General features: G+C 46.8%; 1 protein-coding gene across 6 annotated transcripts in view; it reads right to left on the bottom strand.

Moving 5' to 3' along the window:
- Positions 1 to 27741, bottom strand: part of RNF24 (ring finger protein 24) — an 84703-nt gene that overhangs the window by 7471 nt on the left and 49491 nt on the right. For 5 of the 6 annotated variants that reach the window (XM_083756970.1, XM_083756967.1, XM_083756966.1 and 2 more), the window contains 2 exons: positions 7215 to 7364; positions 1475 to 1517 (listed from right to left, as the gene is read on the bottom strand). In XM_083756970.1, coding sequence (XP_083613096.1) covers positions 1475 to 1517; positions 7215 to 7357 — 186 coding nt within the window. In that variant the 5' untranslated portion in view covers positions 7358 to 7364. Of the gene's footprint in view, positions 1 to 1474; positions 1518 to 7214; positions 7365 to 9604; positions 9919 to 27741 lie in introns of those variants that run through there. The other variant, XM_083756969.1, reaches the window with a different exon arrangement.

The following is a 27741-nucleotide window of genomic DNA, read 5'->3' as shown; positions in this document are numbered from 1 at the left end:
GCTTCATGTTATATTCTTTCAGGTTACGTCCTGCGGTGACCCGGAAGTACAGGAAAGTGTTACTTCCGGGTTTCACATCTCGCGCATGCGGAGAAGCGCAAAATGACGTCATGCGCATGTGCAGAAGCGCTGAATCGTAACCTGCGCGTGTGCAGACGCGCTGCTGCGGGTTGCGCTCTTTTCATGTTTCGAACAGGCCTCCGGAACGGATCCCATTCGCAACCAGAAGTACCACTGTATAATTTATATTTCGAATACTCATTTTACATCCTTAAGGTATCAATGACTTCCCTTCTTCTCTTTCTATGGTTCATTTTACATATCACAAATCCCTCCATATTTTACAAAAACCTTCTCTCTCTCTCTTTCTAGAAAAAACTTCTCCTCAACGCTGAATTGGAGCAAACATTAATTGGGCTTTCCGTGAACTAATGTTTGCTCCAATTCAGTGCTTAAGAGCCGGTTTTCCCAGGGAAAGCGGCAAGGCAAATGTAAAGCCACTTGACCCTATGCTTTCTAGGCACGGGATGAGTGGAAGTATGGAAGACCCCTTCAGCAACCTTGGATGAATGTAAATGAGCTGAAGTGCAGAGCTTGTGTTCAGCAGTGTTATTTCGTTCACAGAAAGACTTCTCCTTCTTCTCTCCCTCCCTGACAGGGCTGGACGTTAGCTGCTTTCCAACATCGTAATGTATCGCCAGCTAAACCCCAACATATTACAATGTCAGAAAGGACACACACACACACAGAGTGATTTGTGATGCATTGCCAGGCCAATTCTTTTGAAACGGTTATCGTGATGTGGTCCAGAAACCGTTACCAGACAATGTATTGATATATCGCCCAGCCCTGCTCCCCGGAAGGTGCACTGTTCTGTTCTGGGGTTGTCCCAAATACTCCAGATGAAAATCACGTTGGCTGGGGAAAAAGAGGATGGGGAGAGGAGAGGGAGTGGAAGTTCCACTGCAGAAATGGAAATTATTAAATTAGCTGGACGTCTTCACTGGATATAGCTCCAGGTTCCCAGAGACAAGATGGCGGCTCCTTGGCTGCTGGCAGCCAAACCATGGTTTGGCCTAAGTGTCTGGTTCTTGCTTTATGTCAAACCACAGTTTACAGAACAAACCTCAGCTACAGTTTGTGGTTTGGGCAGGGAAGGATAAATCAGGTACGGGTGTGTCAGAGTCGCTCCTAGTTAGCCCTGCCTTCATCGGGGTTTTTATCCTTGGTGGTGAATTCTAATTTGGAAGCTCCCTGGGGCAGGGGTCAAATCTTATTGCTGGTTTGTCTGCAAAGGGCTGAGAGCACCTGAGACGTTTTGCTCACTTGCCTGCAGCCTGAAAACAATTTTGCCTTTTAGTTGTAAGTGAAAGCTCAGGGAAGCTTTTCAACTATGCGCTGATTTGAAATTTGTCAGGGCGACTCAGGTGGTAGCGACATCGGCGGCAGGGGACAAAGAGAAAGAAAAGCTTACCTGTTTGTAGGCATAAAGCTCTTTGTGGGCTTGGTGTCGAAGCCTAGAAAACAAAGAAGAATATGTTTGAATAGGAAGAAGGTACAGTAGATAAAAAACACAAAATGGAACAACAATTCTTGCATTGCAGAGGGTTGGACTCTACAATGCTACGACTCTAACAGCACATCAGAATCGCCACCCTTGGGAACAGATCACACCAGACAGTCCCTTTTAGCCCTGCTCTGCCCAAATGAAAACTGAGTAGTAAAAGGCTTACTGGACTCTGCCACTCGTACGCAGGAAACTGAACACTTTGCCAATGCTGTCCAAAAACGCAAAAATGAATAACGTTTCTGTAGATTTGCCTCCATTAATAGCACACTCAACCCTTTCCGAGTTCAAAGGCAGAGATCTGTAAGCAAACAGGCAGCACAGTCTGGAAGGAAAGGAAGCTCATAGGAACCTGATAGTTTGCAGCAGGGGTGCGTTTAAAGAGGCAGTATGTCTCTGTGCACCTAATACACGCACAACACCCCAGGGTGGAAATGCTAGCTCAGTGCCCCTTCTCTTTACCACCTTGTAAAGGTGGTAAAAAGAAAAGAAAAGATAAAGTAAACATCTGCCTGATATAATTATCTTCTCTGCTTCTTATTCCATGGGCTCTTGAATTCTTAAGAATACTGCAAACAAGTTTTAAGACCAGGAACTTGTTTTTCCTGCTATAAATACTCTTTGTTTCGATTGTGGGTTTTTTTAAATAACTAATGGGGGGAAAAGACCTATGCAGATTGATGTTCAAATTGGTACTTCTGTTTTCTTTTTTTTAAAAAAGCCGTTTCTGCTTCAGCCCTCGCTTTGACACAAAAGAGGAACCCGCTGTCTTTCCACCCCACCAGATCCCAGTGGCGCTCATCACAGGGGCCTGAGATTGCCACGCACAGATCCTGCCCCTCAGGATAGTCTCCTTGGAACCAGTTGAAATAAGGTTGGGAGAACCCTTAGTCATTCCAGATGTGCCAGACTCCGAATCCCATCAGCCACAACCCAGTGTGGTCCATGATCAGGGATGATGTGAGCTGGGCTTCCTTTTAAACAACATCTGGAAGGCTGCAAGTTCTCCATCCCTGAGTTAAACAAAAATGCTAAAGGACCGAAGCGGCCTCCTTTATCCCAAATTCTGCTGGCAATCATGGTTGACAGCTCTGGCTTAGAGTCAAAATAGTTTAGGGCATGCACAGGTCGAGCTCATCATAGGAGGATTATTATTATTATTATTATTATTATTATTATTATTATTATTAATAATAATAATAATAATAATAATAATAATATCCTGCCCATTTGACTGGGTTTCCCCAGAGGATGGCACCTCTGCAGTAGACACAGAGGAATAATCCATGCTACTACAGTGGTACCTCGGGTTAAGTACTTAATTTGTTCCGGAGGTCTGTTCTTAACCTGAAACTGTTCTTAACCTGAAGCACCACTTTAGCTAATGGGGCCTCCTGCTGCCGCTGCGCCGTCGGAGCACAATTTCTGTTCTCATCCTGAAGCAAAGTTCTTAGCCTGAGGTAATATTTCTGGGTTAGCGGAGTCTGTAACCTGAAGCGTATGTAACCTGAAGCGTATGTACCACTGTACATATCAAAATCTTCCTCTGTGTGAAACAACCAGTCCAGCTTTCTTGCTGATGTGCTAGCTTTCTAATGCAGGGGGTTATTGACAAAAGGAAGCGAGCCTCCCGGTACATTATGTGGTGGAGCTATCTCACGAAGTCCGTGCCATGCATTGCCCCTCAATGTCTCCAAAAAGCCCATTCACAACCCACGGTGGCAATCGACGGAGAAATCTGCTGCCCAAAAGGAAGAATGGAGATCTGTGCAGTGCTTTCAGATACGATGCTCTTTTTCTATATGAACGAGCAGAATGCAATCTTTGTAGAGCCTCGGTGCCGCGACAGCGCATAATTATGTATAAATAACTAGATTTAACAGGGAAATAGAAACGGCATCTATGTACATCGTGGGACGGAGAGATACAGCATCTTTGGCCTTGCAAGAGGAACAACAAACGACTTGTTGGATCTGAGCTGAAAACAAAGACACTCGTCCAATAGTTTTGTGTTCTAAAATGCCGTTGTTGGCTATGCTTTCGCCAAAAAGGCATTAGCTGCAACATGCGAATGCCACAGAGCTGGAAGAGAGCATTGCCACTGGGGTGGTGGCGCAAATTCAAAAACAGCCCAAGACCCCCTGAGTGGACCTCATAACAGTGCCCTTCTTCAAGGGAAAATTGGATATGGATGTCTCTACTTGACAACACTTACATCAATTGGTTGGTTCGCTTAATCGGTCTAAAAACTTCTTCATCAGCTAGAAAGGTGCTGCAATTAATTACATTGCTTTTTTTAAAAAAAGAAATAGTAATAGAAAACTATAGTTAGGTCTATTTTAAGCGGCTTCTTCCCCCAATCAACCTGCCCTCCAAATCAGAAGAAAAGCCACTTCTAAGGTGGTGACACCTGCAACAAACTAAAAATCTAAAAACCAAAGGAAGAATGCCTTTTGTTTTAGAACTATCGTTTTTTGCTCACGTGTACTTTTAAGTGACGAGAGCTGGTGGCGTGTCCCTGTTAAGAGCATCACAGTTGGATGGCACTCTGTTCAAATCCTCCCATGGGTGACCTTGGGTCAGATGCAAACAACCTTGGAAGGTTGTTGTGAGAATAAAAGGGCTGTGGGAAGAACTATGCCACCATAAGCTTCCTGGAAGAATCGCTAACTAAATTAAAAACCCACACAACCAACTGACAAAGGTTTGTTTAAATCAGCCAACACAGCTACATAAAGGAACCTGCACCCAGGCAATACTGGGAAAATACAATTAAACTAGGAGGAGGGAATCTCTGGCTCTCCAGATGTTGCTAGACTACAACTCCCATCGCCCCGGCCACTGGCCATGCTTGCTGGGGCTGATGGGAGTTGTAGTTCAGCTGGAGGGCTAAAGATCCCGCATACACAGCTGTCCATGGAGACGCAGGTCAATTCTGTGTCCAGGGCAGCTGTCTACCAGCTCCATCTGGCACGCAGGCTGAGACCCTCCCTGCCCACAGTCTGTCTGGCCAGAGTGCTGCATGCTCTGGTTATCTCCCACTTGGACTACTGCCATGCGCTCTACGTGGGGCAACCTTTGAAGGTGACCCGGAAACTACAATTAATCCAGAATGCGGCAGCTAGACTGGTGACTGGGAGCGGCCGCTGAGACCATATAACACCGGTCTTGAAAGACCTACACTGGCTCCCAGTACGTTTCCGAGCACAATTCAAAGTGTTGATGCTGACCTTGAAAGCCCTAAACAGCCTTGGTCCGGTATACCTGAAGGAGCGTCTCCACCCCCATCGTTCAGCCCGGACACTGAGGTCCAGCGCCGAGGACCTTCTGGCAGTTCCCTCACTGCGAGTAGCCAAGTTACAGGGAACCAGGCAGAGGGCCTTTTTGGTGGTGGCGCCCGCCCTGTGGAATGCCCTCCCACCAGATGTCAAAGAGAAAAACAACTACCAGACTTTTACAAGACATCTGAAGGAAGCCCTGTACAGTATAGGGAAGCTTTTAAAGTTTAATGAGTTATTGTATTTTAATATTCTGTTGGAAGCTGCCCAGAGTGGCTGGGGAAACCTTATTATTATTATTATTATTATTATTATTATTATTATTATTATACTTGCATGTTCTTTTGGGTTTTTCAAGCCTACTCTTAATCCTGTATCAAGAGGTGCCAGAACCGAGTTCCAGTGAGTTCTGAAGCTTTCACTTCCAATTAGCTACAGGTTAATCTTTGTTCCAACACCTCGGCTACAACAAATGTTAACTGTCATTCCTTTAAATGACTCAGCTTTAAAGCCCATTGTTCCAAGTTAACTATGGTTTGTTTGAAATGAGCTAGGATCAACCACAGAGATGGAAAGAAGACAAAAGTCCCTACCAGGGAAGAATGGCAGATGAAGTTGATGGACTAGGCCAAAATGGCTAAAATGACCGGAAGAATCAGAAATCAGGAAGACCAAAATTTTAATAAGGAATGGGGGAAATTTATAGCTTATCCTAAAGACCATGGTAAACAGCAGGATTGGAATATCACTTGTAGTTTAATGGTGAATTTTGGATGCAATGGAGAGATAAAAGTTTTGGATTACTATAAAAGATGCAGGAGGAAATGATTAACATTAGGACCCACAAAGGGGAGGAGGGAAGTCCAGGAGATTCTTTGGAATCTTGTTTTTATGATGTATGTTGGATTTGTGACTCCAAAATTTTAATTTGAAAAATCAAATATATAATTATTTTTTTTTTAAGGATCAACCACAGTTTACTGGTTTGTATCACAACAGTACGATTCAACAAGAATGGAAGTACAAACTCCTCCTTGTGGCCACGAAGGAGGGAGGGAGACGTGGTGGGGTGTGAAAAAGTCATGCGTTAGTGTGACTCATTCTCGTCACACTAAACTATAGCTTGGAGCGATGGCCAAATAGTGTCTTTCTCTCTGATGGGTGCAAAACATACAGTCCATCACTGCTGAGCTGATAGTTTAGAAAACCAATCTTTGTGCAAGCTGTGTCACAATAGGAGCTAATCCCACACAATAAAATCCCTTTGTTCCTGACCGCTGCCAAGAGCCAGAGTATTGTCTGTTGAATGAATACCCGCCGGACTTAGCCTGCTGTTTTGGTGGCCAGCATGCAGACTTTCTTAAAGCTAAACACACACCCTGCAAATATCCTACTCCAACCTGTTTGGTCTGCGCCACTGAATATTCAAACTTCCCAAGTGGCAATTGGTTTGGAAAGGGCTGCCTTTTCCCACTTGGTTCAGATTAACAAGCTGAGCCTGTTTCATCGACTAACCTCTGAACCGCGCTGCTGGGAGAGCAGCTGGCATGCAAGACACTTTGGAGAGGTGGGCGGGGGAAAAAAAATACAGACAATTTCTTAACCACAAGTATGCAAGTTATTCGCAGGAGAGGGAGAGAGAAAGCGATAGATGCCCTGAAGTGTTAGATAGAGCAAATTCCTTGAAAAATTTGCTTCCGCATCCCGACAGCTGTGAAAGGGAGATGGCAGGTTAACGTGCGAATCGCCAAATGGAAACTATTTCCCCTGTGCACCAGGAAAAGACGCATTCACAAAAAATGAATCTTCTCAAAAACCAGAAAATTGCTTTTCTGAACCAGGATCCTCAGGACTGCTTAGAACAGAGGTAGACAACATGGTCCCCTCTGAGATGTTCCTGGCCTCCAGATCCCATCAGTCTCAGTCATCCTGGCCAACGGCCCAGGAGTGATGGGAACTGGAGTCTGTCAACATTAGGATGGCACAATGTGAGCTGCGTACATCAAAGGCACGCTTCCACTCTGCCGGTGGAAACCTCAGAGCAAAGTTCTCCTAAGCAAGGGAGTTGGGAGACAAAATTCGCCTGCTCTCTCTAAAGGCAGCAGGATTTGGGGAAGACTGGGGAAGACTAAAAGGAACCCCCTGGCAAGAAGCCAGCCTCACAGAGTGGGTGCCTTACACACAGGAATCTGAGACATTTCCTTGCATCTGCCGAGCTGAACGCAACCTCCTTCTTTCCGAATGGCGAATGGCCGGCATCTGCCACCAAGTGGGTGTCCTCCAGCCTTTGGCACCTCCCGCCACACAGTCCCCTGGCAGCCTGGAAATAAAGCGGCCTTTGCCCACCTGTAGCTGTTCTATGTCCTTACCTGATCAAATAGCAGCAGAAGAGTAAGCTCAGAATGAAGACAAAGATGGCCGTGCCGAAGACCACAATGTATATGTTGAGAGGCAGGTTCTGAAATCCAATGTTTGGCATCCTGAAACTGTAATGCTGGAAATCTGAGCTCATGGATGGTCTGGCAAGAAAAACGAAACAAAAAACAAGGCGGTGAGAATTCTGAATGATTGTTTCCTGGAAACAATATACCTTTGATTTCAACGAATCCCAAAGCAGATTACATTGTTTTTTAAAAAATGACAGAGAAACGCAATGAAAAGTGTGGGATGGGCAATTAGCAAGAAGATGCCCTCTGTAGCATTGCACCAAGCAAGCGAATCATCATAAATGCTCATTGTCGTATAACTGTCTCATCACTGTATAACCTCTCTGCAAACAAATCAGAGTGAATGCTCAGTAAAGACCAGCTATAGTCTAACGCCGGGACGCGGGTGGCGCTGTGAGTTAAACCACAGAGCCTAGGACTTGCTGATCAGAAGGTCGGCGGTTCGAATCCCCGCAACAGGGTGAGCTCCCGTTGCTCGGTCCCTGCTCCTGCCAACCTAGCAGTTTGAAAGCACCTCTAAGTGCAAGTAGATAAATAGGTACCGCTCCTGTGGGAAGGTAAACGGTGTTTCTGTGCGCTGCTCTGGTTCGCCAGAAGTGGCTTAGTCATGCTGGCCACACGACCCAGAAGCTGTACGCTGGCTCCCTCGGCCAGTAAAGTGAGATGAGCGCTGCAACCCCAGAGTCGGACACGACTGGATCTAATGGTCAGGGATCCCTTTATAGTCTAACCCTTTATAGTCTAACCCTTTATAGTCTAACCCAAGGTTTCCCAAACTTGGGTCTTCAGCTGTTTCTTGGACTACAATTCCCATCATCCCCAACTAGTGACTGGGAGCGGCTACAGGGACCATATAACACCAGTTTTAAAGGATCTACATTGGCTCCCGGTACATTTCCGAGCACAATTCAAAGTGCCGGTGCTGACCTTTAAAGCCCTAAATGGCCTCGGCCCAGTATACCTGAAGGAGCGTCTCCACCCCCATCGTTCAGCCCGGACACTGAGGTCCAGTGCTGAGGGCCTTCTGGCGGTTCCCCCACTGCGAGGAGTGAGGTTACAGGGAACCAGGCAGAGGGCCTTTTCGGTAGTGGCACCCACCCTGTGGAACGCCCTCCTTTCAGTTGTCAAGGCAAGGAAATAAACAACTATCTGACTTTTAGAAGACATCTGAGGGCAGCCCTGTTTACGGAAGTTTTAAATGCTTTGTTGTGTTTTTAATATTCTGTTGGGAACCGCCCAGAGTGGCTGGTGAAACCCAGTTAGAGGAGCGGCTAATAATAATAATAATAATCCAGGACCAGTAACAGTGTTCCACTGTTGTTGTTACTAGAGATAAGCTAGGTTTGAACACATATATAGCTGCATACAGTGCTTTTTTTGGGGGGGGGGGGGTTCGCAGGGGTATGCATACCCCTAAACATTTTGTGAATCTGAGTTTGGCCTCATTGAGGGGCAGTATTTCAATATTAGTAGGAAAATGAGTGTACCCCTAAACATTTTTAAAGAAAAAAAAGCACTGGCTGTATAACTGTCCTGCAGTCATACTGGAATAAATGCTCAATAAAGTCCATATGTAGTCTAACTGCGTAAGCAAAGCAAATCAGGACGAATGCTCAATAAACAGAGAATAAGCCTGGAGGAGCCCAGAGAGAGAAATAAGGCAGTTTCCAAGTTGCCTTCGCCATAACTTTGCCACAAGGCGGAGTTAACCAAGTCCCTCCCTTCCTCAGCTTGCCCCCCCCTTGCAAAAAAGAGACAACATGGAGGTTTGTGTAGATCAGGGATCAGCAAACCTTTTCAGCAGGGGGCCAGTCCACTGTCCCTCAGACCTTGTGGGGGGCCGGACTATATTTTGGGGAAAAAGTGAACGAATTCCTATGCCCCACAAAGAACCCAGAGATGCATTTTAAATAAAAGCACACATTCCACTCATGTAAAAACACCAGGCAGGCCCCTCAAATAACCCAGAGATGCATTTTAAACAAAAGGACACATTCTACTTATGTAAAAACATGCTGATTCCCAGACTGTCTGCAGGGCAGATTTAGAAGGCTATTGGGCCGGATTTGGCACCTGGGCCTTAAGTTCCCCTACCCATGGTGTAGTTGCTAAATGCAAAGCAAGTTTGTCCACCTTGAGAAAGGCTCGTGACTCCAGGGCCAAGCCCAGCACCGCGGAGGCAACACTGACCAAACAAAGCGGAGTGGCAAAACTTCTGCCACCTTCTTTTTTATTTGATCTTCTCGATTCAGCCTTTCCCTCCCCAGACATTCACCCAAGCTTTGGACAATTCCGGCACAATTAGGACTCACATGCTGTGCGGCATCGGAGCGGCGGGTCGGACACGAAAGCAAAATGGGTAAAAAACGGACAGGGAGAAAGTTTCCTTCTAAGCGGCTCCTGGCTTAAGATGAATAATGCCTTTTGGCAGAAGCGAGAAACAGCCCTCTCATCCGGCAGAAATTCCCTCTTGGAAGATCCAGCCTCCGCAGCTCAACTTGGCAGATCTCCAAGGCTCTGAGCTGATCCCTGCCTTGGCTCTGTCCCGCAAAGTGATCCTACAGGCAGAGAGCAGTTTCCCCTTTTTGTTTCCAGGCGTGGCTTCCCTATCGTGGCTTTTATTATGTTTGGCTTTCAAGGGGAGGAGATTTCCATTGAGCATGTGGCAGAGAGAGAGGAAAATTACAAGCGTCACAAGAATGGGGTTTTTGCAATTTTCACACACGGTGCTCTTCGCCCCCCCCCCCCGGACACCCCAGTGCGGAGGCTGCACAGCTGCTTGGCAGGTTTCAAGCTTAAAAAAAAAGAACTTGCAAAAGATGGAGAGGTATCTTTTCAAAATGAGCGCAAGAACATCAAGCGGTACTGAGGACAATCGTAGTTATGATCCAAAACAGAGATTTCCAACTCTGACAGATGTGAAAGATCAGAAAGGAGAAAGGCTTGTGTTGATGACGAGAGGAGATTTTGTTTGTCTCAAATTAGACGTAACTTAATAATAGTAATAATAATAATAATAATAATAATAATAATAAATTTTATTTACCGTATTTTTCGTCCCATAGGACGCTCCGTCCCATAGGACGCACCTAGTTTTTTTGGGGGGAAATAAAGGAAATTTTTTTTCCCTTTATTTCCCCCCCAAAAGCAGGTTGGGGAAACCAAACCAGGTCGAGGAAGGGCGCTGCACCTCCCTGAGCTTGTGGGGCTGGCCGATGTCTGCCTCAGGTGGCAGGCTGCTATCCGCAGCGTGGGGAGCACTGCGGGGAACCCCTGCAGGACTCCCCACGCTGCGGATGTCTGTCCGGCGCGCGGGACGCTCTGCTTCAGGGCGTCTCACCCGCCGGGTGGCAGGCTGCTATCCGCAGGGTGGGGAGCCCTGCAGGGGACCCCTGCAGGGCTCCCCACGCTGCGGATGTCTGTCCGGTGCGCGGGGCGCTCTGCTTCAGGGCGCTCCGCCCGCCCGGCGGCAGGCTGCTATCCGCAGCGTGGGGAGCCCTGCGGGGAACCCCTGTAGGGCTCCCCACGCTGCGGATGTCTGTCCGGCGCACGGGGCGCTCTGCTTCAGGGCGCCCCACCCGCCGGAAGGCAGGCTGCTATCTGCAGTGTGGGGAACCCTGCGGGAACCCCTGCAGGGCTCCCCACGCTGTGGATGTCTGTCCGGCGGGCGGGGCGCTCTGCTTCAGGGCGCCTGACGCTCCGGGAAGCAGGCTGCTATCCGCAGCCTAGACATCCCTGCCTGACCTCCTGCAGGGCTGCCCAGGCTGCGGATGTCTTCCTGAAGCCTGGAGAGCGAGAGGGGTCGGTGCGCACCCACCCCTCTCGCTCTCCAAGCTTCAGCGAAAGCTTGCATTCGCCCCATAGGACGCACCCAGATTTCCCCTTCATTTTTGGAGGGGAAAAAGTGCGTCTTATGGGGCGAAAAATACGGTATACCCTGCCCTCCCCGGCCAGAGCCGGGCTCAGGGCGGCTAACACCAGTAAAATTACAGTAAAAACATAATAGGAAAAAAACCAACCAATTTAAAATACAGGTTAAAATGCAATTTAAAATGCAGCCTCAATTTTAAAGTAGCCGATAATTCAAGACCACAAGGGGAGGGAAACATAAGGGTCAGGCGGAGTCCAAACCAAAGGCCAGGCGGAACAGCTCTGTCTTGCAGGCCCTGCAGAAAGATGTCAAGTCCCACAGGGCCCTAGTCTCTTGTGACAGAGCGTACCACCAAGTCGGGGCCAGTACTGAAAAGGCCCTGGCCCTAGTTGAGACCAATCTAACCACCTTGTGACCTGGGACCTCCAAAATGTTGTCATTTGTGGACCTTAAGGTCCTCTGCGGGGCATACCAGGAGCGGCAGTCCCGTAGGTAAGTGGGTCCTAGGCAGCATAGGGCTTTAAAGGTCAAAACCAGCACCTTAAACCTGACCCTGTACTCCACCGGGAGCCAGTGCAGTTGGATAAACGAGATTACCCTGCAAAAGCAAGCTCCCACTTCTCATGGAGTTATACATGCTTAATGTACATATGTAAGAGGCTCGTTTATAATTATATTTTGGGAATGATTCATGTTATTTTTTTAGCAGGATTGTTTTCTACATTCTGGATGTTGCACTATCGTATCCTAAAGCAGTTGTGTACTGTGTCACAAGTCTGGAACTGCTAGGAACTGGTTCTCCCCACCCAAATGTATTTCTTATCAATAAAAAAACTGGAGTGGCGTGAGCAAATTTTCATTCTGAAAGCGTGGCCCAGAGAAACATGTTTGAGAACTGTTGGATTAGAGCAGGCATAGGCAAACTCGGCCCTCCAGATGTTTTTGGCCTACAACTCCCATGATCCCTAGCTAGGAGGACCAGTGGTCAGGGATGATGGGAATTGTAGTCCCAAAACATCTGGAGGGCCGAGTTTGCCTATGCCTGGGTCAGAGTGTCAGATGAGGACTGGGAGACCAGGGTTCAAATCTTCATGCAACAGCAGAGCTCCTGGGCATGTTGCAAAGCTCAGAGCTTGTGAGACCCCCGCCCCACCCCGCCTTAGCTTGTATCTATGCACATAAACAAATGTGCGCAGATTTTAGGCAAAATCTGTGCCATGGACGGTTTTGTGACTTTAAGAACTGTTCCTTGAGATGGAGGGTGGCTCAGTGGTGGGACACCTGTCCTGAATGCAGAAGAACCCAGGTTCAATCTCTGTACCCTGCAGGAGAACCTTATTTTGACTCCTGGAGAGCTGCTGCCAGGAATGAACAACATCCTGAGCTCTAGCAGCACATTCATTGGCTTCCAAACAGACCACTCTGCCCACATGTCAGTGTGGTGTAATGGTTAGAGTGTTGGGACTACGACCCCGGGGACCAGGGTTCGAATTCCCACTTAGCCATGAAGCTGAGCTTCAGGCCAGTTGCCATCTCTTGGCCTAACCTACCACACAGGTAGGTTGTTGTGAGGATGGAAAGGCGAGAGGCGAGAACGACGTGCCCCGCCTTAAGGTCCTTGCAAGATAAAGGTGATGGTATATACAGTGGTATAGACAGGTGATGGTATACACAGTGATCCGTGCGGGATGCATGTTCGCAACCCGCATCTGCGCATGCGCGGGTTGCGATTCGGCGCTTCTGCGCATGCGCAAAGTGTGATTTAGCGCTTCTGCCAAAACCCAGAAGTAACCCATTCCGGTCCGTAACCCAAAAAAACGCAACTTGAAGCGTCTGTAACCCGAGGTATGACTGTAAATGTAATTGACAACAAATTTAAAAAGTGGCTGGTCACCAAGTGATGTGCGCAGAGGCAGTGCGGTGTAGTGGTTAGAGCGACAGCTCCAGGTGTGGTCATAGAATTACAGAACTGTAGAATTGGAAGGGACCCTGAGGGTTATCCAGTCCAATGCAGGAATATGCAGCTGTCCCATATGGGGATCAAACCTGAAGCCTTGGCGTTATCAGCACCACGCTCTAAGCAATGGAGCTACCCAGGTCTGACCAAGGCAGAATACAGCGGGAATATTACTTCTCTTGATGCATAGGCTTATTGGTTACTGACCTTTGGGAGCCTTTTCCGTCAAGGAGTGGGCTGAAAAGGCTTTCAACTGCACGGACCCGCATGCCCCCAGCAAAAAAGGAGGAAATGTTTCACCTGGCAGCCAACAAAACAGCCGGTATAATGGAATTCTATTTTTATTCCCGAAGCTTATTCACACACCCACTGCATTTGTACGAACGAGCCTTTCCTGAATTTCCTGAAATTCAGCGCGCAAACATGCCCCTAGCTGTTCGTGCCCAATTCCGGGACTTCACCTGCTAAGGTTTCTGCAAGTTCATGGTTGAAGGGGAAAGCTGACGACTTTATCTGTTGGCCAATTTGAGCAAAAGAGAAAGAAAGGAAAAGAGGTAGATATTTCAAACGCCACTTTTGATTTTCAGGTAGGTAAAGGAGGAAATAAGACCCTAAGCATGTTTGGAATATTATTATTTTTTAATAGTATCTGATTGGCTGCGTGGGGTATTCCTGTACAAGGAGGGTTCAAGCACCAAACAGGACGTTGCCAAGCTGCTACTCAGTCAATCATTTGACTGCGTGACGAACTCATGCGGAAAGGTTTGCTTATTCAAGCTGTGTTGAGAAAGCTGTCGACACGGGGAAGCATTTTTCTACATTGTTCATTGAGACAACTACTCAACATAAAGGTTTTTTTTTAAAAAATGTTGCTGTACAATGCCCTGGTATTTTGCGAGAAGGCGGCATATAAATACTTTATATTAAAAATAGAACAAAGAATCCCTTGTTTATTTAATTATTGCATCTACGTCACCTTTTCCTCCTGGCTCTCCCCATATTCTCACAACAACCCTGTGAGATAGCTTGCCCGGGGGGGGGGGGGGAGAGACAGCAATGGGCCCAAGGTTGCCCAGTGAGCTTTATGGCTGAGCGGCGTTTTGAACCCTGGTCTCTCACTGCCATAGTCCCAATACTCTAACTGTTACACCACACTGTCTCTCCTGCTTAACGCCGGGGATTCAGATACTATCTTAAGGGAGTGCTTCTGTTAGGTGAGCGTTACCTTTCCTGGAGACTCGAAACAGGGTCATTTGCTGAGGGGCAAGTGAGATTTATGCCATCCTGATTACAAACTCAGCATGGGCTATGGAGATAGAGCTATTGCAAGCACCTATTGGACAGTGCCAGTGACGCCATTAGTGGATGCGGGTGGCGCTGTGGGTTAAACCACAGAGCCTAGGACTTGCTGATCAGAAGGTTGGCGGTTCGAATTCCCGCAACAGGGTGAGCTCCTGTTGCTTGGTCCCTGCTCCTGCCAACCTAGCAGTTCGAAAGCACGTCAAAGTGCAAGTAGATAAATAGGTACCACTCCGGCGGGAAGGTAAACGGTGTTTCTGTGTGCTGCTCTGGTTTGCCAGAAGCGGCTTAGTCATGCTGGCCACATGACCTGGAAGCTGTACGCCGGCTCCCTTGGCCAATAAAGCGAGATGAGCGCCGCGACGCCAGAGTCGGCCACGACTGGACCTAATGGTCAGGCGTCCCTTTACCTTTACTTATTGGACAGTGCCAGTGATGCCATTAGTGGAAAGGGTCTTTCCTGCCCCTCACACCGTTCAGCATCCAACAGGGATCCTGGCCCATTCCCCCTGCAACAAGGATAGTGTGTTGTGGTTCGAGGACCCGACCCCCGCAATGAGACGCGACTCGCGACGACCTGTTGACTCGCGACAAGACGACGGCGAAGAATGAGGCCGGGGAGAGGCTGGCGCTGCAGCAAAAGGCTGCTGAGCATGCCCCCTCAGAGGCACCTGGTTGGGTGCCTGTCCAGGGGCTTGGGCGCCAGCCAGGAGAGGTGGAGGCAGGGGGCTAACGCCCCCTGCTAGGGGCAGTGCTCGGGCTCCCGCCCACAACCACTCCCCTCTCTTCCAGGGAGGAGAGTCTTTGCTGCTGCTACTGGATGGAATAAAAGTGCGGAATCAAGTTACGGGACTGTTTGGGTTAAGTCCACAGTGCTTCAGCGGACTTTTTTTACATGTTTGCTTCACTCGAGTTTTACCAAGAGAAAAACTAGGTCACTAGCACTGCCGCCTGAATTCCCTGCACTTTATAAACAGTAATGAAAAGGCTGTGGTGGGTTAACTGATAGGGATGATTAATTAATTGGGCAAACAAAGATATGGGCAAGCACAACTCTCTCTCGCGCACACACCTCTCCCGCAAAACAAACTCTGGCGAGTAATACTTCTCTGGAGAGAGCCTTTCCATGCACTGTGGGGGGTTGGACTAGATGACCCATGGGGTCCCTTCCAATTCTACGAAGCCGCCGGACGATCGCTCCCAAAGGTGTGCCACCAACTTTGTTATCTGTCTTACGTTTATTATGCAGGCATTCAGAATATTCCACGCTCCCCTCAACACAGCCTGCATGTCAAAGTATCTCCTCCCAACTTTGAATTTCAGATTATCATTATTATTATTATTATTATTATTATTATTATTATATCAGCCTCCTGTACTAGAGAGCCAGTGGGGAGGGGGTTGTGGTTAGAGCGTCAGAATTCTTGAAATACCTACATTGGTTCCCGGTACGTTTCCGAGCACAATTCAAAGTGTTGGTGTTGACCTTTAAAGCCCTAAACGGCCTCGGCCCAGAATACCTGAAGGAGCATCTCCACCCCCATCGTTCAGTCTGGACACTGAGGTCCAGTGCTGAGGGCCTTCTGGCGGTTCCCTCATTGCGAGAAGCAAAGCTACAGGGAACCAGGCAGAGGGCCTTCTCGGTAGTGGCACCCGCCCTGTGGAACGCCCTCCCATCAGATGTCAAGGCAATAAACAACTACCTAACATTTAGAAGACATCTGAAGGCAGCCCTGTTCAGGGAAGTTTTTAATGTGTGACATTTTAATGTATTTTTAATCTTTGTTGGAAGCTGCCCAGAGTGGCTGGGGAAACCCAGCCAGATGGGTGGGGTACAAATAAATAAATAAATAAATAAATAAATAAATAATAATAATAATAATAATAATAATAATAATTCAGACATGGGAGACCAGGGTTGCCCACTCGGGCCACGAAGCTCTCTGGATAACCGGGGGGGGGGGGGAGGGGGCGCAATCACTGCCCCTCGACCTAACCTACCTCACAGGGTCGTTGGTCAATTGTACAACTCTGATAATCTTTGACCACTGGCCACACCGGGTATCACGGATGGGAGTGAGAGCCTTCCTGACAGCGAAGTGTGCAAAACAAGCGTCACCTACACACAGAGGATTCCCCCTCACCTCATTCTGGATCTATTTTCTGACTTAAGAAGACTTACAGATATAGTCAGGGGAGCTGCCACCATGAAGCCTGGGCAAACCTGCTCAATTTCAGTTTCTCTCTGCTTTTCGATTCTCCAATCTTTTAGGTTCATTTCCCCACATTTCCACATCAGTCTGCGATGATCGCTTTAAAAACAACTCTTATCTTAACTAAAAACGTACTGGCATTTTAGCATGACCGTGTCCTGTTGGACACACACGCTTCTGAAACCCTGCGTAATGTGCACATTCTTGCAAGCAATTCCCCTTCCCCCTAATTTAACAAATCCGTTTGGGTAACCCGCAATGCAAGATTTCCCCCAGCATTTGCGCCTTTGTGCATGTTACCCGGTGGGAGAACTGCATCACAACCGTCGGACAAGTGCAAATTCTGAAGGACTGCTGATGTTTGGGTCTCAGATTGCTTCGGGAAATGTGAACTTGGTGGGTTCACTTGTAAACGTGAACCAAACAAAATCCAGGAGGCATCTAGTCCAACCCCCTGAAAGACGGGGAACGGCAGAAACAATTCCATGTCTTGTCTCATTGCCTAATTTTTATAAACAACTATCTTTTCTCCTGCCCACTTAGCAGTTCGAAAGCACGTCAAAGTGCAAGTAGATAAATAGGTACTGCTCTGGCGGGAAGGTAAACGGCATTTCCGTGCGCTGCTCTGGTTCGCCAGAAGCGACTTAGTCATGCTGGCCACATGACCCGGAAGCTGTATGCCGGCTCCCTCGGCCAATAAAGCGAGATGAGCGCCGCAACCCCAGAGTCGGCCACGACTGGACCTAATGGTCAGGGGTCCCTTTACCTTATCTGACTTTTAGAAGACATCTGAAGGAAGCCCTGTTTAGGGAAGTTTTTAACGTTTGAAGTTTTATTCTGCTTTTAGTGTTCTGTTGGGAGCCACCCAGAGTGGCTGGGGAAACCCAGTCAGATGGGTGGGGTAATAATAATAATAATAATAATAATAATAAGAAGAAGAAGAAGAAGTTAAAATGCAAACTGAGGAGGTCCACCTGAAAAGAAGTATATAAATACTTTAAATCAACCTATCTGTTTCAGGACAGGGAACCCCTACAGGAATGCAAGGGCAGAAGGTGTTTGGGAACAAGCAGACCACAGTATTAGGTCTGGACTTGGAGGAAATCCAATTTGAGAACCTAGTTCCTTTGCCAAAATTGGGCAAGTCGCTGTGTCCTGACCTCACTTAAGTTCGTTAGGAGGATGAATGAGGTAAACATTATAAATGCAGCTTGGTTAACAAATAATTAGCTGCACGCCCCGTGCGAGGGAATGCGCACGTATGTGTATTTTTGGGTGGAACCAACAGGCAAATTTTAGGAGTCCCCGAGCAAAATATCTCTTGCCAGAGCTGTTCTGCAGCTTCCCTAACCTCCTGGAATAAAGTTGACCGGTGAAAAAAGAAAAAAAAGGGGGGGTTATGTGTCTACTGACACAGGAATACGCACCCTACTTGGAATGCATTCAACTCACAGTAAGACAACATGTCCTTCCTCAACCTCAGCCCTCCAGATGTTTTGAGACTACAGTTCCCATCATCCCTGACCACTGGTCCTGCTAGCTAGGGATCATGGGAGTTGAAGGCCAAAAACATCTGGAGGGCTGAGGTTGAGGAAGCCTGTCCTAGAATCATGGAACTGGAGGGGACCCCATGGTCATCTAGTCCAACCCCACTGAAATGCAAAAAATTGAGCAGGAAGTGGGGGCCTCCCAAGCAGACTTTCCCCCTGCCATGTGGGAGTCCCTTGCAGATGGCCACAGTGCCTAGAGACAGGCAGTCAGTTCATGCATCTACAGACGTGATCAGAGGAGGAATGACTGGTGGGAGGAGTGCAGAGAGAATGAATTCCCTGGTGCATCTGCAGCAGCACAACTGGACGCCTTCATCTGCCCAGCTGCAACAAAACATGTCTCTTCTGTGTTGGTCTCTACAGCCACAGCAGGCGCTGCAAGTTCCAAAGCTTGACTTCACCCGCAAAGGCGCACTCCTCCGTTGTCTCACAAGACAGACGGATGCAAACAAGAAGTTGCCAGGTGCTGACTGAAGTGCCAAGTTAAAGAGGAGGGTGGGAAACCCGGGTGAGGCCTCCGTCGTGGGTCATACCTTGGCACTTGGCTGTGTGTTGACAGAATGCCTGGTCTGGTGAGGTGCCCCCATGGGATGTCTGCAAGCAGGTCACTCGAGGGCCAAAACACTCTCCCTACTTGCAAGACTCAGAAGTTAGTATTCAGAGGCAGGATGTAGAGGGGGGTGTTTAGGGGGGTGTAACTGGTTTGGTCCGTAAAGTAAAAGCTATGGTTTTCCCAGTAGTGATGTATGGAAGTGAGAGCTGGGTCATATAGAAGGCTGATCGCTGAAGAATTTATGCTTTTGAATTATGGTGCGGGAGGAGACTCTTGAGAGTCCCATGGACTGCAAGAAGATCAAACCTCTCCATTCTGAAGGAAATCAGCCCGGAGTGCTCACTGGAAGGACAGATCCTGAAGCTGAGGCTCCAAGACTTTGGCCGCCTCCTGAGAAGAGAAGACTCCCTGGAAAAGACCCTGATGCTGGGAAAGATGGAGGGCGCAAGGAGAAAAGGACGGCAGAGGATGAGATGGTTGGACAGTGTTCTCGAAGCTACCAGCATGACTTTGACCAAACTGCGGGAGGCAGTGGAAGACAGGAGTGCCTGGCGTGCTCTGGTCCATGGGGTCACGAAGAGTCGGACACGACTAAACGACTAAACAACAACAACAACAACAACTGGTTCGGTTGACCTGGGCACAGAGTCTCAGGGATGTCGTCGGGGACGCCACAGGTATGATTTAGAATCGGGGTGGATTTGATTTAAACCAAATCAATTTAAATCACAATTTAAATCACAATTTAAATCACTAGTCAATAAGACTGCTCTGCCTACTTTCTTTTAGCAAATGTTTTGCGCCACTGGGGAAGTGGTAATTTTGTATTGATTTGTTTTGGATGTTGTATGTGATGCCAATAAAGGTTTTATGATACAATTTAAATCTTTTTTTTATTATTTACAGAAAGACTCATTCTTGCTGGTATAATCTTAATATTTACAACCAGACGAAGGTTTCATTTTTGGAATAATAAATTTTCTGAGTAGTTTTTGCAGTTATATCCAAAAATACTGATTTGGTTATGCTATTAGAAACACATACATAGATAATTATGAAATCATTGTGAGGTTTAATAAGTTAACTGTTTATATTCGGACAACTTTTCTGCTGTACTTTATTGGAAGGAGAAAAATAATCACTTACTTAATAACAATTTAAACAATTTATTTAACTAAAACAATAACATTATACCATATGTGTCCATGTTTGTTAACTGATGTGGTTAAACATTTTTTTTTAAAAAACAACAACCTTAAGACTGAGTTTTAGCAACATGAAGAACTTATAACAAATCCTTATTCCCTGATGAATAGCCTTTGGACTATAATGTAACTTAACTAGGAAACTATCTTTAGAAAGATTTTTCCTCCAAAAGCATTTTATTTTAAAAATCCAATTTAAATTTTAAAAACACTGTTTTTTATTTTTTAAAAATAATAATAATTGATTTTTATCCACCCTGTTTAGAATGGTGCATGAGAGGGAGGGGGGGGGTGCGCTGAATTTTGGTGTAGCACAAGACGCCACTGAAATTTGGAACCTCGGGGTCCCCCACTGTAGCATTACGGCTCTGATCTTGGAAGGAGTACAAAGCCATTGCGATGACTAGTAGCCATTGACAGCCGTATCCCCCCCTGAATTGGGCTAATCCCCCTTTAAAGGCAGCCAGGAGGAGACAAAACGGGAGTCTCTTTTCTGCACTTTGCATCTGTTGGAAGTTGCAGGAGAACAAGGAAAAAACTGAAAGGAAGGGAAACTTGGCACGAAAACTGCAGACACGACTTGAGAAGAATGGAAGATTGTCTGCTGTGGGTCTGAAGGGCCCTGCCCTTGCCTCTCTCCACATGGCTTGGGGCGGGCTCCTCTTTTAAATTAATTTTTATCTGTGTTGTTTTAAATGAGACCATCTTGGCTGTTAGCCCTGCGCCCTGCCTAGCTGGCCCTTTCCCATCTGGCCTGGGAGAGTGGAGTGCGGACTGACTCCAGCTACAAAAGCGGAGGCTGTCGAACAGATTCTTGGGCTGGAGCATTTCTTATGGGGGGTTGAGAGAGCTTGTTGCTGTTATAGATATTATTGGCACCCAAATTTATCTGTTGATGGACGGCCGCCCTGACTCGGCCCCAGACACACTGACCAGAGGCTTGGAAGCTGCAGCTGGATGGCTGCCTGGGAGCCGGTTGAAGTTAAATCCTTCAAAGACAGAGGTCCTCTGGCTGGGTCGGTATGACGTGGGGTTGGGGGCCAACTCCCATCTCTTGCGGGGGTGCAATTAGTGCCAGTGCCTTCTGTCAAGAGCTTGGGTGTAACCTTTGATGCCTCCCTTTCCATGGAGCCACAGGAAAGGTGGCATTTTTCCATCTCCACCGTATTAAGCAGTTGGTCCCTTACCTTTCTCTCCCTGATCTGGCCACAGGGATCCATGCAACGGTCACCTCCAGGCTTGATTATTGTAACTCGCTCTACACGGGGCTGCCCTTGAAGCTGACCCAGAAACTCCAGTGGGTGCAGAATGCCGCGGCAAGGCTCCTTATGGGGTCTTTGCCGTGGGATCACATTCATCCAGTGCTTTACCAACTGCACTGGCTCCCACTGGAGTACAGGGTCAGGTTTAAGGTGCTGGTTTACAAATGACAACACTTTGGAGCTCCCAAGTCGCAAGGTGGTTAGATTGGTCTCAACTAGGGCCAGGGCCTTTTCAGTACTGGCCCCGACTTGGTGGAGCGCTTTGTCACAAGAGACTAGGGCCCTGCGGGACTTGACATCTTTCCACAGGGCCTGCAAGACAGAGCTGTTCTTCCTGGCCTTTGGTTTGGACTCAGTCTGACCCTTATGTTTCCCTCCCCTTATGGTTTTGATCTATGGGCTACTATTACAATGAGACTGCATTATAAATTATATTTTAATCTGTATTTTAAAATTGGGGTTTTTATTGTAATTTTTTGGTGTTAGCTGCCCTGAGCCTGGCTCTGGCCGGGGAGGGCGGGGTATAAATAATTTTTTGTATTATTATTACTTATTATTATTGTTGTCTTTGTCCATGGAGTTTTCTTGGCAGGGATACTGGAGTGGCTTGCCGGTTCCTCCTCCAGGTGGATCACGTTTGGTCAAAACTCTCCACTATGACCTGTTCATCTTGGGTGCCCTGCTCGGCATAGTTCATAGCTTCTCTGAGTTCTTCAAGCCCCTTCGCCACGGCAAGTTGATCCATGAAGGGATCAACTGGCACCAACTACTTGTGCTGAAGAAACTGAAATTGACCAATTCTATGAAGACTTACAAGACCTTATAGAAGTGACACCAAAGAAGGATGTTCTTCTCATTATAGGGGATTGGAATGCTAAAGTAGGGAGTCAAGAGATAAAAGGAACAACTGGCAAGTTTGGCCTTGGAGATCAAAACGAAGCAGGGCAAAGGCTAATAGAGTTCTGTCAAGAGAACAAGCTGGTCATCACAAACACGCTTTTCCAACAACACAAGAAACGACTCTACACATGGACATCACCAGATGGGCAGCATCGAAATCAGATTGATTATATTCTCTGCAGCCAAAGATGGAGAAGCTCTATACAGTCAGCAAAAACAAGACCTGGAGCTGACTGTGGCTCAGATCATCAGCTTCTTATAGCAAAATTCAAGCTTAAACTGAAGAAAGTAGGAAAAACCACTGGGCCAGTAAGATACAATCTAAGTCAAATCCCTTATGAATACACAGTGGAAGTGAGGAACAGGTTTAAGGATTTAGATTTGGTGGACAGAATGCCTGAAGAACTATGGATGGAGGCTCGTAACATTATACAGGAGGCAGCAACGAAAACCATCCCAATGAAAAGGAAATGCAAGAAAGCAAAGTGGCTGTCCAATGAGGCCTTACAAATAGCGGGGGAGAGAAGGCAAGCAAAATGCGAGGGAGATGGTGAAAGATACAGGAAATTGAATGCAGATTTCCAAAGAATAGCAAGGAGAGACAAGAAGACCTTCTTAAACGAGCAATGCAAAGAAATAGAGGAAAGCAATAGAATGGGAAGAACCAGAGATCTGTTCAAGAAAATTGGAGATATGAAAGGAACATTTCGTACAAAGATTTCCATAATAAAGGACAAAAGTGGAAAGGACCTAACAGAAGCAGAAGACATCAAGAAGAGGTGGCAAGAATACACAGAGGAATTATACCAGAAAGAAATGGATGTCTCGTATACCCCAGGTAGTGTGGTTGCTGACCTTGAGCCAGACATCCTGGAAAGTGAAGTCAAATGGGCCTTAGAAAGCACTGCAAATAACAAGGCCAGTGGAAGTGATGGTATTCCAGCTGAACTATTTAAAATTTTAAAAGATGATGCTGTTAAGGTGCTACACTCAATATGCCAGCAAGTTTGGAAAACTCAGCAGTGGCCAGAAGATTGGAGAAGATCAGTCTACATCCCAATCCCAAAGAAGGGCAGTGCCAAAGAATGCTCCAACTACCGCACAATTGCACTCATTTCACACGCTAGCAAGGTTATGCTTAAAATTCTACAAGGAAGGCTCAAGCAGTATGTGGACCGAGAACTCCCAGAAGTGCAAGCTGGATTTAGAAGAGGCAGAGGAACCAGAGACCAAATTGCAAACATGCGCTGGATTATGGAGAAAGCTAGAGAGTTCCAGAAAGACATCTACTTCTGCTTCATTGACTATGCAAAAGCCTTTGACTGTGTCGACCACTGCAAACTATGGCAAGTTCTTAAAGAAATGGGAGTGCCAGATCACCTCATCTGTCTCCTGAGAAATCTCTATGTGGGACAAGAAGCTACAGTTAGAACTGGATATGGAACAACTGATTGGTTCAAAATTGGGAAAGGAGTACGACAAGGCTGTATTTTGTCTCCCTGCTTATTTAACTTATATGCAGAATTCATCATGCGAAAGGCTGGGCTGGATGAATCCCTAGCCGGAATTAAGATTGCCGGAAGAAATATCAACAACCTCAGATATGCAGATGACACAACCTTGATGGCAGAAAGTGAGGAGGAATTAAAGAACCTTTTAATGAGGGTGAAAGAGGAGAGCGCAAAATATGGTCTGAAGCTCAACATCAAAAAAACGAACACCATGGCCACTGGTCCCATCACCTCCTGGCAAATAGAAGGGGAAGAAATGGAGGTAGTGAGAGATTTTACTTTCTTGGGCTCAATGATCACTGCAGATGGTGACAGCAGCCACGAAATTAAAAGACGCCTGCTTCTTGGGAGAAGGGCAATGACAGGCCTAGACAGCATCTTGAGAAGTAGAGACATCACCTTGCCAACAAAGGTTCGTATAGTTAAAGCTATGGTTTTCCCAGTAGTGATGTATGGAAGTGAGAGCTGGACCATAAAGAAGGCTGATCGCCGAAGAATTGATGCTTTTGAATTATGGTGCTGGAGGAGACTCTTGAGAGTCCCATGGACTGCAAGAAGATCAAACCTCTCCATACTGAAGGAAATCAACCCTGAGTGCTCACTGGAAGGACAGATTGTGAAGCTGAGGCTCCAGTACTTTGGCCACCTCATGAGAAGAGAAGACTCCCTGGAGAAGACCCTGATGTTGGGAAAGATGGAGGGCACAAGGAGAAGGGGACGGCAGAGGACGAGATGGTTGGATAGTGTTTTCGAGGTTACCAGCATGAGTTTGACCAAACTGCGGGAGGCAGTGGAGGACAGAGGTGCCTGGCGTTCTCTGGTCCATGGGGTCACGAAGAGTCGGACACGACTAAATGACTAAACAACAACAACAACAACATTATTATTGTATCTATAATCTTAGATCTTATTTACGTGGAAATTGTTTCCATTTGGCTCTGACAGTACGTTTTGATGTGCTTTATTTACTGTTTATGACTTCTGCTATGTTTGTAATTATGTAAAGTTTGTCGTGTTGTATGTCGCCTTGAGCATAGTTTCAACTATGGAAAGGCGGCAAACAAGTAAAACGATGACCGTGATGAAGACTGAAACAGCTACGTTTTAAAAATGAAAAGCCAAATTGACACTGCAAATAACCCAGATTTGTGGCATGCTTCCGAAGGAATAAGCAGCTGCGGAGGATTGGGGCTGGGGCTGGGGGTGCGAGAACACTTTGCTCAAGGTGGGGCAAAGGTGTGTTTTGTGTGCGCTCGGCCTGGTGTTTGCTCGCCTCAGTTGCCTAATCTTCCACATAATACATCCCTGCGCCTTATCACTGCTTTTTTATGAAGTGGGCTGTGCCGGATTTGTGTATAAGCCAAACAAGCTATAGCTTAGGGCCCTACTCTCTTGGGGGCCCCCCAAAAATGTAAAGGGAATAAACCTGGATGTACATTTCCAAAATATAAGATAAAAAACCAATAAAATAAAACCTACATACAGCAACAGTGTTTTGTGTTGTGTTGGCTCCTATATGATGTACATATTTCACTTCTCCTACCTTGGCAGTTATCTTTCCACAAGGCTCAACATTGATGCTTAATTGATGTAACAAAAAACAGCATAAAATACAGTATAAAACGTGAATAACAATAAATTCAGAATTCAAAAATCAATTTAGGGGGGAAACCCATCCAATAAACATTAGATGATCACCAGGGCTAGCTGGCTAAATTAGTCCTATTTGGGCCAGCGAGGAGACCAGGGGGGAATTAGCTGCGGGATCCCAGCTGTGGGGTCCCCTTCATAAAAAGGGGAGTGGGAGGGAAAAAAGAGGAATAAAAGATCAGGCTAAGTTCAAATTGAAAGCCAGGCGGAATAGCTCTGTGTTACAGGCCCTGTAGAAGGAAGTAAAATCCTGCAGGGCCCTGGTCTCATGGGACAGAGCATTCCACCAGGTCGGAGCCATCACCGAGAAGGCCCTGGCCCTGGTGGAGGATAATCTGACTTCCTTAGGGCCCGGGGCCTCTAAACTATGGTTATTCATGGACCTTATGGTCCTCTGTTTCGGGTTCCAGACAACCAGAACATCCCACTTTGCTGACACAACCTTCATGTTCCAGCAAACAACCCCTGTTTCTTTCCCTTAGATCATGAGACAAAGTCCAACCGCTTTCCCTGCGGGGGCACCCACTCTCTGCCGCTGAAACCGAGCAAATGTCAGCCGGGTTTTCCGCAAGTAGACATTTGCTCCAATTCCGCAGTAAAGAGCAGGTTTTCTTGGGGAAAGCACCAAGAGGCAAATGGAAAAAAAGTCTCAAGACACAGGTCTCGGACACACGCTTTCTAGGCAAGGAAGAAGCGGGAGTCTGGGTGAGTCCTCAGTGCTGGATGGGCCACGTATTTTCGTCATCAGCCAAACACCACGCAAAGGAATACAGAGAAATCAAGCAGCACAACTCTGTCTGCAATTATGCAAAGGCTCCATTTAAAGACACGGACACTTGGTGGAATGTAAATGTCTTATTTTGTCGTTGGGAAGTTCGATATAATTGCCTCCAGAGTTGTGTGAGGTGCGTTCATGTTGCAGCACACAGATTGATTCTCAGGTAACGTCTCCCACCCCATGCAAAACCTCCGGGTATAGGACGGCGTACAAATTCAACAAATAATAACAATAAAATGAAACAGGGAAGATAATACCACTACTAAACTACATCGCCGGCCTGTCGTGAGGATTACCTAAAAGTGATGTTATGTACGGCACTCTGGAGTGCTCCATAAACACTAAGAATTATGATGGAGAAGTCAGAAAATTTTAGATTTTGCAAAATCTAAATGAAAATATACTTGCGACATGCCCAGACCTTGTCTGTGGGGCACAAATACTGCCTATACCCAGGAAATATCTAGGCATTAACTGCAAAAACAAAGTAAAGTGTCTTTAATAACCGAATCCATTCAGCTGTTCTATGAACAGCAGGGATTTCCAGAGTCTGAGCAGATGAAGGAGTGATTTGAACACAAAACAAGGCAGAATTCTCACTAGGACAAATTAACCCTTGGCAGTGTCGGTCCGCTCCCCTCAAAAAATAAACCTCCTGCCCGATTATCGTCTTCTAACACAGGCCGTCAGGAGTTCTTCCCAAGGGAGCCCCTGCCCCACCTTCTGAAACATGTTTTCTTTTCCCTTTAAAAAAATGCTTCTTAAAATATGCTTTAAAAAGCCAAGAATGAAAGAAACACTTGGAAATGTACTCCGCTGCGACCTGCGGGATCGTTCTCTTCTGAGTCACATTCTTCAATATGCTCTTTAGGCGATAACGTTTAAATAAAGAGTGCCAAAATGCCCCGGGAGAAAGACCAGCCAAATATTTCTGCGACCATTTCAGAGATAATTTTGCCTTTGGCCAGAGGCAAGAGATTAAGAGGCTTTAAAAAAACAACAACCAGATACTGACAAGAAAGCATATTTCCACGCATTACTGGCTGAAGAGTCAAAACTTTTCCAAGTTTTTCCTCTGCAAGGCAGCTGTTGAGAAAGGAGAGATTTAAAGTGGAAGAGGCTGTATTCTTGACGGTGAATAGTTTAAAAGAAGAAAATGAATGACTGGAGGGTGGAATTTTGCCCTCTATTATGCATAGCTGTCAAGTGTCCCTTATGTGAAGGGACAGTCCCTTATTCCAGGACCATGTCCCGCTGCTGTCGCTTATTGATGGATGTCCCTTAAATGATGTCCCTTAAATTTCAAAGGAAGCAGCTCCTCTCCCTCCCTCCCTGCTGGCCAGGGAGGAGGGAGGCTCCAACTGTGTTGCTTGGCTGTGTTGCTCACCCAATAAGAAGTCTAAGAATGACTGGGGGGTGGAGCTTGCATGCCTTGTGTGTGGCTAGTTAATGCAAGCTGAGGAGGTTTTTGAATGCTGGACGCCATTTTGTTGCATGTGCTGCTGCAAACTTTGCAGTGCAAAGCCAGGCCGGGGAGCCATCTTAAGTTGAGGCTGCATAGGCCTTGTGGTGCATGTGATTCAGATTCTATTCAGTTGAACCTCTGGTTACAAAGTTGGTTGGACAGTGTTCTCGAAGCTACCAGCATGTGTTTGACCAGACTGCAGGAGGACAGGAAGACTGGAGTGCCTGGAACAGGC

The sequence above is a fragment of the Podarcis gaigeae genome, assembly GCF_964106915.1.
Source record: "Podarcis gaigeae genome assembly, chromosome: 9".
Taxonomy (NCBI): domain Eukaryota; kingdom Metazoa; phylum Chordata; class Lepidosauria; order Squamata; family Lacertidae; genus Podarcis; species Podarcis gaigeae.
This window is presented reverse-complemented; position numbering and strand designations above follow the sequence as displayed.